Consider the following 14,226-nt stretch of genomic DNA (forward strand, 5'->3'; position numbering starts at 1 on the left):
GCCACGCTTCGGGTGTAACAGAGCTGGCAGCCGTGTTTCAGGCCTTCAATGGGTGTTAATTTGATCCGAACACAAGGGAAAATGTTGAGTTTACAAGTAAATAAGACGATACCCTCTAGAGTTCACTATTTCAGTTGTGATCGTTGATATGCCGACTGATAGGTTCATTTTTCATTGCTTTTTGGTGATTTTTGACCTTATGATTGTAGAAGTCAGTCCACAGAAGCTCCTGCTGGCACTGAATATAAATGTATTGATCATGATGTTTAACCTGATGGCATGATAACTGCTTTATTAAACAAAAACGTGTATTTTTATATAGTAATATCCTGCATAAAGCTTCGGAAGCATCAGTTTTGAGAAACTTTTTGGGGATTCTGCTGGACCTTCTCACCGAGCCTGAACCCAATTAAATGGGATTGTATGATTTATCCCTTCAAACACATTGATAAATCTTCTTTAGCTGATAGAACTGTCAGGAATGCTTTTCTCCTCCAGTGGTGAAAAGAGCATGATACGTGCTTGTATTGCATCCTGATAGGAATCATGATTGGTGACTTCTTCTTCAGTGAAACTTGTGTTTGGCCACAATGTGAACCTTCTCGTTTTTGATTTGATTTATGGCTTTACATGCCTGAAGGATTTTTACGTTTAAGTCCAGAGAAGTCTTTCAAAAACCGGCAAAAAAATAATTTAGAAGAGAGGAAACGCATATATTTCTGAACTGAAGTGCACCCTAACTGTGTGTGTGACTGAATGTTGGGGTCGATGACTGGATGAATGAATATCCACATATTCTCTGTGTCTCTGCTCCCCACCTACAGCTGTCAGTGATGACACTCCCTCATCAGGAATGACCCTGTATGTAGGCTCACTCTATAAATCTCCGTGACGTCTTAATAACACCTTTATGCCTCTTATGGCTGGCGGAAACAAATGTAGAAATATTTCTGCTGGTCTCCTGCTCTCACACAGAAGCTCTTGTGACCGGACGAACCAGCTATATTGTGGACAATCCCTCTGCTTTAGGAAAACAAAATACATGATGATGTGTGTTTCTCTTTCCATTGCAAACGAGTGGTGTTATTCCGTGTCGTTGTTTGCACTGTGGACAGAGTGTGCCGCCCTGTCCCGTATGCCACCCTGTCCCCCGAGGCTCCTGCAACATGCTGCACCCAACCCCCCCTCCCCCCATGCCCCACATGACATGGGTCACATCACACCCTGAAACCCATTTGGTTAGCAGTTGGAGAGAGAGAGAGTGTGTGTGTGTGTGAGAGAGAGAGAGAGAATACACACCTCCTGTCCCTGACATGCGCGCGCGCCTCCCTCCCTCCAAGCACAAACTCCAGCAGTCTGGTGAACTTTTCCCGACTGACAGGATCTTCTCCGGCTGCACTTTGACGGATATGTTGATATGATGTCTGACAGTTCTGCAGTCCTGGGACCTTAGTCGCTATGTTAGATAACACACGCGCCACTCATTTTTATCCCGTTTTTAATATAAAGCTACTGAGTGTTGCGCGATGGAGCCTGGAGGAGCGGGACGCGACGATGGGATCCTCCGTGCACTGTGGAGACCGAGGTTTGCCCTTTAACACTTTTTCTGTTCCTTTACTCTTTTGCTGATCTGCGTCTTCGTTTCTTCTCACGCGATGTAATTTGACAAGTTTGATATTTTAGCGCGCAACCGCGTCGACGCAGCGATGGAGCACGTGTTTTTACGCACGAGAAAAACGCACTTTCACCAAACGGGACCGCTTTTATAATATTGTAGGCTGCAATGGAATACTTCACATATAATTTAATCGCGTTCTTCCCTTATTATAAGTCTGTTTTCCATTGAACTAGGCAAATTCACTTGAAATGACACCAACAGTTCCATCCCCACTGTGACGCACATGGATTCAAACGTCACCGGTGCAGACTTCTGATGAAAATCATTTTCTGATGACATTCTAACAAATTGGGGTGACTAATATAGGACCAGGGTGTAAAAAATGCACCGTTGTGCGCAGAAATGACGTGCGCCGGGCCCGAGGCGGGATTTCAGTAATTACATTCTAACTCAGCTTAAAGAATACATTTATAAACGGATTACGGACTGAGGAGGAATGTTTCAATATTGGCCCCTGAACCAGGCTTTAGTACTTCTCTCAGCGCCTGTGGTCACAAAGCGTGACTGACAGGACGATGGATGGGCTTTACTTCGGTTCTCTTATTAAATGTCGCAGATGAAGGCCGTGTAATACTCAATTCTGTCTCTCTGAGCCCAGTGGTCTGTCAGGAATAGGTGAAATATTGCAGATATTTGAATAAATCAAAGAAAAGTGCCATTTAAAGATTGGCCCAGGGGTAAATGAAAGCTAAACAGCACATATTAGGCCCACCCTACATTTAAGCAAGACATCCAAGGCCACAGGTAGCTGAGGTATTAGTTGCGGTTTAGCCTTCAGGAGTTCAAAAGACACTCCTCATGACTATTCTGTCAAAACATGTCCATAAAAACGAACTTGTCCTGGGACAGGGCCCCGCTCCGGCTGCTTACGCAGTGACCCCCGCTGCTGGATGTTGACCGACCTTTGTTGACCCCTGTTGGGTGGCGGGGTTTTTCTCCCCAGCTGAAAGCTACGGAGGCAGGATTTTTGAAAAAAACAAAAAAAAACGGCGGAAATGCCTCTCTCTGCCGGCTTTTCCTGCGGGAAGCTGCAGAACTGTGATCTAAACTTGGAAAGCAACGATAGGACTTTGAACAGGAACTCCAGACATTTCCCAGATACGCTGCCCGGTGGGCTTCATTGTTCTGCTGACACCAGTCATTTCTGGAAGTGACTCCATGTACAACCAAGGAAAAAGTCGAATCTCATGTTGGGTGGATTAACGTATCATTTACAATGATCTCCCACACATGCTCTGTTCCGATCCAATCCCATAATCCGACTATCCCGTGTGCTGTGGGCGGGTTAGTCATTCCACAGACAATGACCAGATGTTTGTTGCCTGATAACGCACTAGTCATGTAAACACTCACCTGTCTGCCGACCTGTGGGGATACAGGTGGTCTCGACAACATGTAGCTGAGTCACCGCAGCGCTCACAGCGCTCAGGTCTGTATTGGTTGCAGCTCGGGAGTATCGAGTGATACCTTACCGCGTAATTAAATCTGCAACATGTCAGTGCAGCGCGGGTAGCCTCATAAAAATGCCTGTGGCAAGAGTGACAAACAGTTGTATCGTCTATAAAGTTTATGTCTTCCGTTCTAGATGTCTTAAATAACCTGTCCGACTGCAGATTTCGTGGCCCTCAGGGGACCTGCAAATGGTGGCCTTCTTGTACATTTTCTCTCATTTTGCTCTGCGTTTCGCGTCGTGCACAGACGTGTGTCACAGCAGATAGTGTTCCTGTGTTGACTGGTTCACCTCCGTGATGATGTAATGCTGGAAATCAAGCCCACGGGCTTCCTGTCACAAAGGTCAAGTCCTGGCTTCTCGGTATGCCGGTAAATAATTGCCAATTTATTTTGACATTTTCTATTCGAATCTTCAATGAATCTGAAATGTAATGTTGGGTTTTTGGGGGCGTATGACTGAAAGCTTTTTCTTTGGTGTAGTATCAATGTGGTGCAAAGTCCCATCATAGAGGTTTCTGTCACAGCACCACACTGTGGTGGCTGCAAGTCGTACAACTCTTTTGTGAGACCTGGATATAGAAGCAGGATTTCATCTGTTTTTGGAGCTAAGATATATAAAGAATTGATGCGTTTGCCCTTTAAATGGTCAGTTTTACAAAGAGTAATGTGTTTAACAGCCATGTCGTCATATCCTCCGTTTGCTCCTCAGGATGTGTGTGTGAAAGTGGACAGACTGGGGTCAGTCATGGAGCCTGAGCTGAACTGCAGCTCCCAGTGTGATTCCCCGCTCTGCTTCATCCACTCAGGAGTCAACAGGCAGGAGGGTCTGGACGTTCTGCAGAGACTATGCAGTCTCAGCACGGTAATCACACACACACACACACACACACACACACACCCGCACACCCGCACGCATCTTATGAATGCAAATGCAGTGTAAACAGACATACATGGACATGTATTATTATATACATAGGTATACTGTATACATACAGTATATATACACTCACACAGACATGATAGACATTGATGGAATCCAGCATGGCTGACCAACAGAATATTTATAAAAACAACAGGCTGATATACGTACGGTAAAATTTACGGTAACACTTTAGATTAGGGAACACATATTAACCATTGACTAGTCTCTTATTAGCTTCTTCTTATTAACTGGTTTACAACAACCTTCTCACTATCAATAAGCAGTGATTAGGAAATTATTGATGGAAAACTCTCACAGTAGTTATTGGCCTATAGATTCAGAATATGATCATGCAGAATAAGACATTAGTAAGTGATTTATAATGGCTTAAAAACAGCCAATATGCTACTAATATGCAAACTAGTTAATGGTTAATATGTGTTCCCTAACACATTTTAAAAAGTAATTTTTGTAATCAGTTGTAGTTTTCTATAAACTTTGTCCCGTGAACGAAAAAACAAAAACTAAAAAAGTACATTGAAGCCAGTTGATTAGCAGAGATCTGGTAATGTAATCCCGTTGGACTGGTGGACGCTATGTTTAGTATGGTCATAGCTGCTGGTGCCTTTAAGAGCGAGCGGAGCCGGGTAACACGAGGCAGGCACTAGACAGTCTAATGTGACTTTCCAAATAGAAACTAAAGTCGTAGAGCCGCTGTGTCAAGGAACGCAGACTCTCTGCTGTAGACGCCTTTCTCCACCGTTGCTCCACCGCATGAAAGCGAGGTAAGTCATCTCTTTGATTTCTTTCCGTCATGACGATGATTTATGCATTCGTCAGTCTCATAGTGCAGATATCATCTTCGCTCAAGGGGAAGGGAACACAGAGTAGTACTGTGTTCACTTTGTTATGGTAATTGATTATGTGACTAATTTTAAGATATTGTTTTCTTACATTTTTATTTTAATGTCCTAAAAACTCCTTTTTATTATTGCTTGTTGAACTGTATGACACCAAAACTGCTCAGCTAGAATGAAATAGCCTGTGATGAAATACAACACCATGCATTTGTTACTATTCTTGGACGTAGCCTGCTCACCAGGCACAACTGTTTCTAAACCTAATAGTATAGTGGAAAGGAAAAAAAAAATAGAAGGACCAGCGCCAACTTCTTCCATAAAATCCCACCTGCTTTTCTTTCTGGATGTGTTCCCAGATATGGCTACCGCTGGCAGCGTGCTGACTGAGGAGCAGCTTCTTTGCCCCATCTGTCTGGATTTGTTCAACCAACCGGTCTCCACTCCTTGCGGGCACAACTTCTGCAGGGACTGCGTACAGCGATACTGGCAGAGCGCTAATGTGTCGCAGTGCCCTATGTGCAAGCAGAAGTTCTACAGGAGGCCGGAGCTCAAGGTTAACACCTTCATAGCCGAGGTGGCTTCTCAGTACAAGAATTCGTTGGAAAAGAAAGGCGATGATGACCAATATTCCAGCCGTAAAGGAGACGTTTCGTGCGATGTGTGTGTTGGAAAAGGGGTCAAGGCCCTTAAATCATGCCTGGACTGTTTGGCCTCCTTCTGTGAGACTCACCTGGAGCCCCATCACGTTCTAGGCACCTTCAAGAAACACCACCTGATCAACCCCATGATGAACATGCAAGACAGAGTGTGCAAGAAGCACGAGAAACTCCTGGACCTGTTCTGTGACACCGACCAGACTTATGTGTGCCAGACCTGCGTTAAGAGGGACCACAATGCCCACCGCACCGTACCTATAGAGGACGAGAGCCAAGACAGGAGAGCTCAAATCGGAAGGATAAACGCGGAGGTGGAAGAAATGATTCACGGCCGACTTGAGAAAATCAGCGAAATGAACCAAGCCGTTCAGCTCAGCAGACGAAACACGGAGCGGGAGATTGAAGAGAGTTTACAAGTCTTCAACAATCTGCTCCACTTTGTCCAGAGAGGTCAAGCCGAGCTGGTGGAAGTGATCGGCGCAAAGCAGAGGCAAGTGGAAGGTAGGGCCAGAGGACTCGTCGTGGAGCTGGAGCAGGAGATCGACGAGCTGAGGCGGAGGAACGCTGAGCTGGAGCGGCTCGCCCGCACCGAAGATGACCTCTACCTCATCAAGAGCTTCCCGGCTTCCTCCACGCCGCCAGCCACCAAGGAGTGGTCCGACGTCGCCGTAGAGAGTGCCGTGTATGTGGGCACGGTGAGGAGGGCCGTCAGGAGAGTCGCTTGCCGGCTGGAGGAGACGGTAAAGGCAGAGGTGAAGAGGCTGTGTGAGACTGAATTTCGGAGGGCTCAGCAGTGTGCTGTGGATGTGACTCTGGACCCCGACACAGCTCATCCCAAACTGGTGCTGTCTGAAAACAGGAAGCAGGTGTTCCACAGCGATGTAGCGATGCGCCTCCCGGACAACCCCGAGAGATTTTACCCCGGTATCAGCGTTTTGGGAAAGGAGGGTTTCTCCTCTGGCAGGTTGTACTACGAAGTCCAGGTGAAAGGCAAGACAGAGTGGGATATCGGAGTCGGGCTTCAATCCGTCAACAGAAAAGGAGGGAATATACTGAACCCCGAGACAGGCTACTGGGCCCTGGGGATGAGAAAGGACAAGAGCTACTGGGCCCTCAGCAGCACTCCGATCCGCGTGCCGCTGGTCGGGAAGCCCCACACAGTCGGCGTATATGTGGATCTGGAGTGGGGGCAGGTTTCTTTTTACAACGTGGAATCGGCTTCTCATATCTACTCATTCACCGGATACGCGTTCAGCGAGAGACTTTTCCCGTACTTCAACCCTCGGCGTAATCACGGCGGAGTCAACTCTGCTCCTCTCATCATCTCGCCCGTCAACGTCTGAAATCGGACATTTCATCCCGTCCCGCTTGAATGCTTTTGAACTATTAAAAAATGGGGGAAAAAAATCCTCTTTTTGCCTCAATAAAATGTGTCAATTAATTTGTATCGTGTGTACTTCTTTTGTTGCTTTTACATCTATCGTTTACACAGTGGAAGGATCAGAACATGTAAAAAGCAGCATTTAAATAATGCGCATGTGTATGAGCTACACCTGTAATATGACTGGATTTTAAGGGGTTTGCGTGTGTGTGCGTGTGTGTGTGTGTGTGTGTGTGTGTGTGTGTGTGTGTGTGTGTGTGTGTGTGTGTGTGTGTGCAGATGGCGGTGGAGCTCCCGAGGCGGTCTCTCTCCCCGGTTTTAAGTGCCGTGGTGTGGACGCTGCTCTCCTTCGGCATCCTGCTGGCGTTCTGCTTCCTCCTCTTCACCCTGCGCTTCAAAAACAACAGGTAGACTACGAGGTCAAACACGTCTGTGAACTATTAAAGACATATTTACTGCATGAACTGATGGTTTATATGTTGCATTATCAGAATAGTGAAGATGTCCAGTCCCAACCTGAACGTCCTGACCCTCTTCGGAAGCGTCCTCACCTACAGCAGCGGCTTCCTGTTTGCCGTCGGCGAGCCGTCACACTCGCGGTATGGAGCGTCCACAGCTGTGCTACAAGTAAGTACAGTCTCCTTCCAGCCTTTATTATATTGTTGGATGGATCATCGTTGGATATTTATGCAGGGTGCTCTCCTACAGGCTTGGATCTGGACCCTGTGTGTCGGCAGCACCCTGGTGTTCGGCCCCATTCTGGGGAAGACGTGGAGACTGTACAGAGTGTTCACCCAGCGGGTGCCCGACAAGAGAGTGGTAGGTGTTCTCCCCCGTTTCCATTATTGACGACTGTAGCGTCTTTGTGTTTGTTATCCAGTTGCTCAGGGATGCATGAATGTTTTTCATTCAGAGGCGAAGACACAAAACAACACTAAAGGATGTTGACAGACGGTTAATCCAATCACCTGCCGAGTATCTTTTGAAAGCCGCTGCCCCTCCCCTCTTCCAAATAGTTTCCGATGACGGTGTTTCAGATGGTTCTGTGTTACAAACCATCTGGGGGTCAGGTTACAGACGAGGATGAAGACAGACATTTTCAGGCCACGTGGTGCACTGATCAAATATCTCCTTTTTTTACTTTTTATTTGTATTTTCATAGCTTCCTTAATCAACGTGTATTATGTATAATTCCCAAATGAATTTGTATTTTATTCATCACTTCCAAGAGTGACAATGTTCCCTAACTGGAGTCTCCTTAAAATAATATGGATGAAAATGCTGTATTATGATTTCTTGTGTGACATGTGATCCGTGACTTTACTGTCGCTCTCAGATCATCCGAGACATCCAGCTGATGGGCATGGTGGCTCTGTTGATCCTGGTGGACATGCTGGTTCTCACCGCCTGGAACTTCACAGACCCCATCAGGTGTTCCCGATCTGTCGGAGCTGTTGTCAAGGTAGGATGTAATGGTGAAAAGAGAGTGCGGTTTGAGGCTTACGACACATTGAACTTAATTGCCAACACATTTTTTTTTCTTATTATTGTTCATGACGATTGTTTGATTTTTTTTTTTTTTGGAGATTGCAAGAAACTTTGATTTTTTTACTCAAACTCAAATGTAATTCATGATAGATGTTGGTGACGCAGCCAAAAGTATTCCATTTTCAATTTACTTATGTTATATTTGCTGATCCAGGTGGTGGATGGAGACATTTCTTACTCTTTGTCCCAGCTGGACACCTGCTCCTCTGTGTACTCGGATCTGTGGGTTATCATTATAACTGTTCAAAAGGTAAGCAATCTCTGTCGCAATACAATGAAAAGATTAATGACTGCTTTGAGTCCCTTCGTTGTCATGGTGATATGATTTCTTGATTCACACTTTCTCCCCGTATTCCTCCCCAGGGTTGCCTCCTCCTCTACGGCACTTATCTAGCCGGGCTGACCAGCAACGTCAGCCACCCTCCGGTCAACCAGTCTCCCACCATCATGACAGCCGTCACCTTGGTCACCCTCCTCTCGGCTGTGGCCGTCCCCGTGTCAATATTCCTGCAGGCCTGGCCCAACCTGGTCTACAGCACCGTGGCTGGTGCCATTTTCATCTGCACCCTGGCTACCAACTGCATGCTGTTTGTGCCTCAGGTAAGAAAAAGCAGATCAAGCTAAGATGCATGCAAGAAACAGCAAAAAGTTGCACGCTTTGGAGAAAGTGCAGGATTTCTTCTTTGTTTTCTGACGCCTCCTCGTTTCTAGTGATGACACAGACACAAGATTGTCATCTAATCGTAGGATGTGATGTCTGGAAACCAGCATTACAAACAGTCAATCAGACAAAAAATCTAGATAGATTAATGACAACGTTTTTTTTTTCTTCTTTCTCTCTTTTTTCTGACAAAAGTAGTAAAATCTGTGAGTGACTGTGGTGCCCACACCTCTGTTCTCTTTATACGTGCCAACTTGCCACGTCTGTCAGTGGAGTGTGACTCACACAGACGGTGTGAATGAGTCTAAACTACGTAGGATGGTGCAAACAGGTTTATGACTCTCTCACCGTCTGGCAGTCGGCTTATTACACAGGAAAGGAATGCATCTTCGATGCGAGGGAGGATATATTTGAACGGTGAGCAATACGCTCCAGCACACCTGGTCAAAACTCACGTGTCAAATGGTTTTTTAAGCTGACCCAGTGGCGGCAGTTTGAAGACGACCAGAACAACCCGAGTCAGATGGCCAAGTATTTTAGTAGCCCGAGTAAGAGCCAGCCCTCCGTGTACAGCCAGGAGGAGATGTACTACCTGCTGGGGGAGAACAGCTCCATGAAAAAACTCCTTAATGAGGTACTATATTCTTTTTATATTGTTTTTTTTTTTGTTCAATGAGAAAATCTTAGAAAATCTTAGAAAAATATTACGTGTAAGTGTTTATAAGCTGATCTTGTGGATCTATTTATATGATACAGATGTTTTTGTTGTTTTCTGCACAAATAACAGAGTATTTTTCATCAAATACAAAAACACAGATGTTATGGTTTCATGCTTTTGTTGTGTTGGTCTGCTGTGTTCTGGATGACCACAGTAGAAATAAGCCTTTTTGGGTTCTATTGTGTTCTAATCCTCAATTATTGTACCTACTGCTGAGCAGTTATTCTATATTGTTAATCACCGAATGAATTCGCCAATTAATTTCTCCAGACTTAAGCCAGAAATCTTAATAGACGTGATTCCTTTTCAAGTGAAGGCAACAGCAATCTCAGACTGGCAACAATCCATCAAAAAACAGCAATATGTTGCCGGATGGATTTTACTGTTCATTCTGTTGTGTCAGAGTTTATAAGCTTTTGTTTTACATTTGCAGAAGAACGCTGTGATCGACAGTCTGCAGGAGCAGGTGAACAACGCCAAGGGTAAACTCCTGCGACTCATGTCAGCCAGCCAGCCGCCCGAGGACCAGGACATGGACTCTTCCAACACCAACCTCAACTCCTCCTCCACCCAGACCACTGAGCTTCAGTGTGACGGACCCCGTTCTCCTTCTCTACCTCAGAGAGACGATAAATCCCAACTCTCGCCACCACATCCTTCCTCTCACCTCGCTGCTGCTGCTGCTGTTACGCCATCCTCTAAGCCTCCCTCTGCTCCGAGAACATCAGCCTCCGATGCTGCTTCCTCTCCGCTGCCTCATGATATTTATAATAGTGAAAACCAGAGAGGTGTCCCAAGCGTTGGCCTCACTGGCACAGCTGAGAGGGGAACCAGGGAGGATTTCAAACAGCCCGTTCCCCTCCAGTCCTCTGGCTTACTCCGGACAGCAGAAGAGACCGTTCACTTTGTCACTTCCGTACAATCCCACAGAGGGTTCACTCCTTCTCAGGTCGAAACTTCCAACAACCAGAGTGGCCTAACAACCCAGCCGGGACCAAATGCCAGGCTGACTGGTTTTGTTAGCAGCGAGCAGCTGCAGGAGATCCTGCAGGAGCTGAGTGTGGATGCAGTCATGGAAATGGCACTCCGATCGCCCGGCCTGACGTCCAGAGCGTCCTCTCAGGTCAAATTCACCGAAGCCTCCGCCCTCTCCCCTCTCTCCCTCCGGACGCCGCGCTCCCCTCACCCACCTGTTCTCTTCCGCTACCCCAGCATCTCCCCCTATGCCATGAGGAAACGTCGGCCGCCCTTCCACTCGCCCAGAAGAGGGTTGGCTCCTCACTGCTTCTACGCAGGGTCTGAGGCTCCTGGCTGCGGGAAGATAAGAGACCATTTTGATCCGCAAAATCCAGGCAAGCTCCATGACATAGACGGGACCCTCCTCCGGGTTCACAACACTGAGCTCGGGCTGGAGGAGGAGGAGGAGGAGGATGCGGGAGGGAACGAAGCAATAAGAAAGCGTCGGAGGCGTTTTTCAAGGTCCCACAGATGTTCAGCCTTGCCCTGTGCAGATCACACAGCTCCACCTGACGTGGAAGCGGGCGGTGATAACGAGCAGCACCACAGACACATTAGGGACTCGTGTGGCTACTGGGACTCTGACTCCAGCAGCTCCACAGACTACTGTTACTACCACCGTCCCTACTGTGACTCCTGCCTGCAGCGAGGCTCTCTCCTGTCCTCGGACAGCACCTCGGACTCCTCCGACAGCGAGTACGAAGGCTACGCCGGCCTGTACCGCTCCCCACACCCTGTGGTATTCAAAGAAGACATCAAACCCACCTTCGTGTGAGCACAGATCTACTGCACTTTACACAATCATCCACTTCCACCACTTGAATTCATTTGACTGTCGCTTTTTGTAGGAATGTATTTTTTTTTTAACCTGTATGAAATTAGTATTGTTGAATCTTGCATTGTCTGACAGAGTTGTTCTTTTATTGTATTTATGAAACTTTCATAACTCATACACAATACAATGCTGGTTACTTTTTATTAGTACTTTTATGGCATGATTTGTACATTTCTGCTGTTAGATGAAATCCCTTACATTCCAAAAAAATGTCTCGGACTGCCATTCAGAGTGACAAATACACAGAAATGAGAAAAGAAAAAGTTTTCACAGAACAGAACAGAAACCTGCACTGTTTTTACTATAATGCAAAGGCTGTATTTATTTGAATATTTATAATAAGAGTTTTGGATGACAGAATTACTTTCTGTGCCCTTTTGTTGTTTTACATTATCATATTACACGGTTCCTTAAAATGTTCTGCATTTTGTTGTTTCCGTTGTTTTCGTTTTCCTACTTCGCCTATACATGTTCTACATTCATTGTCTGATGCTGTATAGCTGGTTTACTGGACACACACACATACACACACACACACACACACTGTCAAAGCCACTGGAGAAAACAGGTCATGGCTATTGCTTTGACACACTTATTTTCTCACTATTACCGTCCTGATGATTTAGGTGTATTTAATGTCCAAAGTGCACATTTATCTGGGGTGTGTCCTTTGATTTTGCAACTCTGTGTTTTCTTTTTAAAAGAAACTTCACGTTTATTCCTCATCTTCTCCTCTTTTAAACCATGGAGAACAGGGAGCCACCGCAGCATGAACAGCTAGACCGAACATGTGTAAACCACTGGCTCCATGTAGGCCTGGATTAACCTGCTAAAATGAGTCCCTATTAAGTCCCCAGACTCCTAGAAATAAAATCTGTACTTCTATGCGGCAACAATTCCCTGCCCCAGGTTTGTTGTGAGTCAGTTAGTTTGGGAGTTTTCATAATAGACAAAAACAGAGCCCTCTTTTTTTTAAATATATATATTTATATTTCTCCTCCCCGCCTTGGCCTCTCTTTCTCTCTCACTCCCTCCCACTATCTCCTGTCTGTCTCTGTATATTTTTTCGCTAATCAGAAAATGCGCGTTTGCCGGAGGAGGTGTTGCTATGAAGGGAAAACAGCATCTTGCGTTACTTCTGCTCCGCTGCCTGTTTTTGAGACGCTACTCTCTCTCTCTCTCTCTCTATTCTGCATATGAACCACTGAAGGGCAGCCTGGGAGAGATTCCCTTTGATAGAGAGCATAACAAAGTATAAATAAACCACACAAAAGACAGAATGCCTGCATCGCCGTGCAGGGGGAAGGACTTTCCTGCGAAGTGACCTGCATTCTGTTCAACGTGGTGAGGACTGACATACTGAGGAAATGTTGAATAAAAATCATTGTTAATCCGTCACATTTCTCTTTCTCAAAATAAAACGATAGCTATCCACTACCTCCTTGAACATGCATTACATAACAGAAGGAGTTAAGTTCACCTTCAGCCACCCTTTATAATGGTTTTATAAGTTACTAATGGCTTTATTAATGATTAATACATTGTTTAGTAACGGTTTGTTCTTTAGTTAAAACAGAATTGGATATTATATGCTTCAGCGGATTGGGACAAATGTTAATTATTAACAACTATATTATTATCAGCAGTATTTTCAGTACTAATGGCTTACCAACCCTTTTTATAGCAAATGTTTCCCTATTAACAGCTGATCTACTGTACAGTAGCCTACATTCAGAGTAAAGGTTCAAGGTTCAGCTTTTTTTTTTTTTGTCATTGTGCAATGTAAGAATGAGAATCTGTTTTAGTCGCTACACGCTGCACACGGATGAAATGCAGGATACAAATATGTAAAGGATATGAATACAAAATGGACAAAATATTGGTAATAAAATAGAATAAGTAGGACTTTTACAGTTAAAAACACTTAAGTAGTAGTTGACAGAAGAGACTTCACTTTATTTACTGTAATATGTTACTTTAAATTATGGTGCAAAGAGCTGTGGTAGGCCTATATTCTTTAGAGTGAAAGGGAGTGATATAGTGATATGATACATGATTTATTTACTATTAATAAAGCAATTATTTGCTAATTAAAAAATCCTTATAAGAGCACCCCATTAGAAAATATAGGTTACCACATAAACGATTAGGATTCCAGGGTGAAATTAATCTGGGTATAGAATTGTAGTGACAAGGCAGCCGTGCACATATGTGCACACACACACATAATTGAGATGACTAGGCATTATGACACTAATTAAATGGATGTGCCAGAGCCCCGCGTGTAGCGGACGGGCCTCTGTGACTAACATAGCAACAGTGCTGCATGACCACCGGTGCACTGTGTGACAACTGGGTTCAGCTCAGAGCTGACAGTCTGCTTTTTGGAGCTCCATTGGCCGACAGAGTCATCCATCCTGGGAGCAAGACCCGCCCATTGTCCCTGTCGCGGCATGGGAAAAATCCTTTGAAGTCGTGAGGGCGGTGCCAAGCAATTA

At 45.4% G+C, this 14,226-nt stretch overlaps 1 protein-coding gene across 2 annotated transcripts; it reads left to right on the top strand.

Annotated features, from left to right (window-relative positions):
- Nucleotides 1-1,370: 1,370 nt before the first annotated feature.
- On the top strand, nucleotides 1,371-13,121 carry gpr156 (G protein-coupled receptor 156). 2 transcript variants are annotated; one of them, XM_084023075.1, is made up of 10 exons: nucleotides 1,371-1,585; nucleotides 3,840-3,992; nucleotides 7,229-7,356; nucleotides 7,441-7,576; nucleotides 7,658-7,768; nucleotides 8,286-8,411; nucleotides 8,652-8,747; nucleotides 8,861-9,097; nucleotides 9,634-9,792; nucleotides 10,310-13,121. In XM_084023075.1, exons 2-10 carry the CDS (start codon nucleotides 3,876-3,878, stop codon nucleotides 11,666-11,668), a joined length of 2,469 nt encoding a protein of 822 aa, XP_083879201.1. In that variant the 5' UTR covers nucleotides 1,371-1,585; nucleotides 3,840-3,875; the 3' UTR covers nucleotides 11,669-13,121. The 2 variants fall into 2 exon arrangements, with proteins under 2 accessions (XP_083879201.1, XP_083879202.1); XM_084023076.1 differs by lacking the exons at nucleotides 1,371-1,585; nucleotides 3,840-3,992 and adding an exon at nucleotides 5,036-6,320.
- The last annotated feature ends 1,105 nt before the right edge of the window (nucleotides 13,122-14,226 follow it).

Source organism: Eutrigla gurnardus (genome assembly GCF_963514095.1).
Source record: "Eutrigla gurnardus genome assembly, chromosome: 12".
NCBI classification, from domain to species: Eukaryota; Metazoa; Chordata; class Actinopteri; order Perciformes; family Triglidae; genus Eutrigla; species Eutrigla gurnardus.

Excerpts from the sequence above, each read along its gene's own strand:
- gpr156 (XM_084023076.1), top strand. The coding sequence starts at position 5,100 with ATGAAATACAACACCATGCATTTGTTACTATTCTTGGACGTAGCCTGC. Across the intron at positions 6,321-7,228 it reads AGGAGACGGTAAAGGCAGAG|ATGGCGGTGGAGCTCCCGAG; the intron begins GTGAAGAGGCTG and ends GTGTGTGTGCAG. Across the intron at positions 7,357-7,440 it reads CTGCGCTTCAAAAACAACAG|AATAGTGAAGATGTCCAGTC; the intron begins GTAGACTACGAG and ends TTGCATTATCAG.